At 33.6% G+C, this 4,757-nt stretch overlaps 1 protein-coding gene across 1 annotated transcript; it reads right to left on the bottom strand.

Annotated features, from left to right (window-relative positions):
• Window positions 1-1,492: 1,492 nt before the first annotated feature.
• On the bottom strand, window positions 1,493-3,163 carry LOC114163620 (uncharacterized). The gene has a single exon (XM_085666756.1). It carries the CDS (start codon window positions 2,552-2,554, stop codon window positions 1,493-1,495), a length of 1,062 nt encoding a protein of 353 aa, XP_085522882.1. The 5' UTR covers window positions 2,555-3,163.
• Window positions 3,164-4,757: the final 1,594 nt, after the last annotated feature.

Here is a 4,757-nt window from a genome sequence, read left to right as displayed (position 1 = left end):
AAAAGATTACATGTTATTCAAAACATAGTAAAATTATCAAAACATAAACCTCTGATAAAATCTCCCAAGGCTAGCCCCACTCCGTCTCTAGGCCTCACCAGATCCATCTGCAATATCATCTACTCCTGTGTACCGCGTACACGATCATCGCCAAACACAAGCAGATAGGATAAGCTAACATAATAAACATATAAATAAACCATATATTTTCATCCGATAAATCACACAAGTACACCAAAGGAATTTTTATCCTTTGATTCCATAACACATGGCCAGTACCATGTCAACCGTGTTCTACGTCTTCTAGTGAGTGTCTTAAGGTGTTTTGCTGCCACACCTATCAGCCACAACCGATAGCACACGTGCGGGAAACCATGCTACGGATCACACACCGTAATGCCAGGTGGAGTTCCCAATATGAACATAGCTCGTAACGTCCCAAGACTATAAAACTCGTCAGTTAATTACTAAGGAGGGCAATCTATCTGCACCCATCCATGTGGGCCACAACCAGCACATTTGTAACATCCCGGTCGGATATTACTAATTTAAGTAATAAAATTAAGAAATATGATGAAAATCTCATTTATTATACTTCGCTTCCCAAAAACACAGGAAATTTTAAAACATTTATTAATCGGAAGTAATCCAAAAATCCATAATTTATGAAACTCCAATATAGTATCCAAATTCACAAATCAGTAAAACACTGTTTACAAAGTTCATAAAAACAATAATGATAAAACTTCAATAAAAGCTTTTCCTAGCTAACCCTCTCTCCGATGCTATGTCTCACCAGCACCACCTGCAACATCATCTGCTCCCGTGTAACGCATTACACGATCATCGCCAAACACAAGTAGAAAGGGTGAGCTCATAAACAGTTAACATAAAAGTTAATGAAAAATCAAGATACACCCATCTAGTTTATTCTAGTTAATTCTTGGCCAAGACCTTAATCCCCAAGGCTTTTCAACCTTCACAACACACAAATAGTTAGCCTCGGATTCAGGGTTTATGATGCTCACACAAACCTGCCCGCTCGTGGTCCTGCCTCTACGAACCTCCCCGCTCGTAGTCCTGCCCTACGGACCTACCCGTCTGTAGTCCAACACACGTGATTCACCAGCTACGTACCTCCCCGCACGCAGCATCTCTCAAGTGTGAGCACGGAACATACGAACCTACCTCGCTCGTATCCCCACACGAGAGTAATAGGATATGAACCTCCCCGCTCATATCATCACGTGTTCACCACCATCCATGAACCTACCCACTCATGGCACAACATCCCTTGATCCAAGTCTCACATCACATCATGATAACGAAAACAAGAAAAGCACACTACACTACAGTGGCGGATCTTGACCAACATTGTTGGGGGAGCCCAAATAATACATCCAAAATTTATACATTTCATTATTGTCACTAACACAATAAAAATGAATACATAACTTAGTATAACGATAACTAAAAATGAAATCACAAATATCTAAAAGATTGCCCTTCGTTCCTTCAGATCCCTAAACTCATCAATAATTGAATCAGAACTAAAATTTTCAGCTATTTCTTTTTCAATGTAAATAATCATATTGTCGGCAAGAAATTCATCTTCCATTTTATTCCGCAATGTTGTTTTGATAATCTTCATTGCAGAAAATGATCTTTCTGTTGTAGCTGTAGAGATAGGAAGAGTTAAAATAAGACGAATTAAACGATCAATCAAGTAGAATGTCCTTGACTTTCCTATTCTTGCCAAAGATTGACATAATTCAAGCATGGTTGATAAATTCTTCAAATCTGGATGGTTAGGAGCATCAATAATAAAATGTTGAAGTTGAAAATTTAAACTAATCTTCTCTTGCTCACTAAAATCTAAAGGATAATATTTGTTCACAAGAGTGCATATATCCTCAATGTTAAAAGCTTTATAAGCATCCTTAGGAACTAAAGCATTGCTTAGAGTTAAAAGTTCCATTGTTTGCTCACTAAACCTGTCATTTAATTCTTGCAACTGCTTGTCCACTGTAACAAGAAATATATTCACCCTAAAATGATGTTCCATAGTGACATGATCTTTTTGATGTCGAGAACGGCCATGACGTGCAACATAAGTAGAATTAAAATCAGGAATATCAATGTCATGTTGTTCACAAAAGAATACCACACCTTTCAATAGATTTTGCCAACCATCCTCCCTCAACTTTTGAATCAAAATTTTAGTAGAACAAACCAATTGCATAGCATTCAATATATCTTGAGATAGTTTCTGCAAAGCTTGGCAAAAACCGTCAGTAATTCCCATAATCTCTTTCATCATGTGTAAAATTAATATGAACTCAAATGAAGACAACATATTCAATGCAGCATCAACATCACCCCTTTGAGAATAAGTTGATCCATCAACAATAATTTTTTGAAGAACCAAACAAGATGCATTATATAGCTTCATCATACTACAAATGGAATAAAAATGTGAGCTCCAACGAGTATCACCAACTCGTTTTAAAGTGCCAATTTGATTTTTTCCTTTACCAGTTTCAAGTTCACCCATTTCTAACAATTGAGTTATTCCATCTAATTCAATAGCTTGTAACTCATCATGACATTTACAATAAAAGCCAAATTTGAAAAAAAATGATGAATTGGAATGACCTCTCTTGAAGCAGCCACCAAAGCAAGTTGTAGTCTATGAGCAAAACAATGCACATAATAAGCATAAGGATTATCATTAAGAAATAATGCTTGCAACCCATTCCATTCTCCCCTCATATTACTAGCACCATCATACCCTTGACCGCGGATATTGGAAACATCAAGATTATGCCTAGAGAGAACGACACTCAATTCTTTTTTTAGAGTGGCGGCTGTTGTATCCTTAACTGCACAATATCAAAAATTGTTCTTTTATATTACCATCCTTATCTACGAATCTTAAAACAATAGCCATTTGCTCTTTTTTAGATTCATCACGTGCTTCATCAACAATTATGCAAAATTTAGAATCTCCAATTTCTTCTCGAATGTGACTTCTTACTTTTCTAGAGAAAATGTGCAAGATTTCTTTCTAAATATGATGAGAAGTATACTTAGCATTATACAGAGCATTTTCTAACACAACTTGTGCCTCTTTATCATTATATGATGCTAGAAGTTTAATCATTTCAATAAAGTTACCTCTATTACGTGACTCTGGTGTTTCCTCGTGGCCTCTAAATGCACAAGCTTGAAATGCTAGCCAACGAATTGTGTCAATAGAGGTTTTGAGCCGTAAACGATTCTTGCAGACTTGTTCTAAACTTTGAATATTTATAATGTTATTGCATAGATTGATTCAACAAGTCTTCATAAGCTTTCATTGCACTGTTATGCGGTGAGCAAGGACTATCTCCAATGTGGTTGAGAAATGCATATCTTTTTCCCGCATTAACCTTTCTCCATGATCTAAAACCTTGTTTAGTAAACACATCTGATCCAAAACGACCATATGGCTTTGAACTAAATAGATAACATGCCAAACAATAAGTTCCATCATTAGCCGGGGAATACTCTAGCCAAGAAGGAAAAATCTTAAACCAACTAGATTGAAATCTCCTTGGATGTTTTTCCTTAGAATAAGGATAGTTTTCAAGTTGCATTTGATATGGACCCCATTTTAAATAAGCTCTTCGAATCTCATCTCTTTGACTCATTGGATATTCCCATATTTGAAGACATTTTCCTGGATCACGTTCCAAAGAATTAATATGAAACTTCTCACCTATAATTTTTTGAACCTTAAAAGGGGGCTCCTCTGACTGAACAATTGGAACATTAGTATCATGCTTCAGAATATCTGGAAGAGTTGAATTTGTCCTGTTTTCATCTTCACGGGTAGCTTCCCTTTATCACTTTTAAAAAATGAATCTATTCTTTTATTCTTCATCAATATACCTATTTAAAAAAATACTAAAAAATGATTTATTATAATCTAATAAAATATTGAGAGACATAAATACCAAAAGAAAATTCGATGATAATCAAACCACACTTAAAATTCAATTATAAAAAACACACAATACAATCATTTTTTCTTCTATGTTGATAAAATAAAAAATTAATATAAAAGAGGCTCATTAAATAAATTATTAAACCAATATTTCACTATCAAGTGAGACAAAAGATAATTACCTTCTTGATTTCTTCGAGGATGGAAGAGAATAGTTGAGAGATGAAAGCAAAATAATTGATCTTTTTCTCTTCAGATACAAAAGAAAATAGGTAAGAATGGAAGATGAGAACAATTTGTAAGAAATTCAAGGCATAAACATATAAAAGTGGCTCATTAAATAAATTATTGAATTAATATTTCACTATCAGGTGAGACAAAAGAATTACCTTCTTCTTTTCTTCCTCGAGGATGGAAGAGAATAAAAGAGAAATAAGAGAAAAAATAATAGATCTTTTTCTTTTCAGAAACAAAAGAAAACAAATGAGAATGAAATATGAGAACAATTTATGAAAAACACAATCTATAATGAAAACAAATAATAAATAATATCTTGATAAATCTTTTTAATCTTTATTCTTTATTATATTTGATTTTATATTTTATTATTTATTAGTATTAATTATTATGTTTATAAAAGAAATAAAATATTTGATTTAATATTTATAACAAAATAAAATCAAAATACCTAATATCTATAATAAAAAAAATCAAAATACATATTGTAAAAAAGATTTCAAAATTTTTGGGGGTGCCAAGGCACCCCCCT

Source organism: Vigna unguiculata, chromosome 9, assembly GCF_037176805.1.
Source record: "Vigna unguiculata cultivar grain cowpea cultivar isolate G323 ecotype 2 chromosome 9, ASM3717680v1, whole genome shotgun sequence".
Classification (NCBI taxonomy): domain Eukaryota; kingdom Viridiplantae; phylum Streptophyta; class Magnoliopsida; order Fabales; family Fabaceae; genus Vigna; species Vigna unguiculata.
The sequence above is the reverse complement of the archived record's forward strand: the minus strand, read 5'-3'. Positions and strand labels throughout refer to the sequence as shown.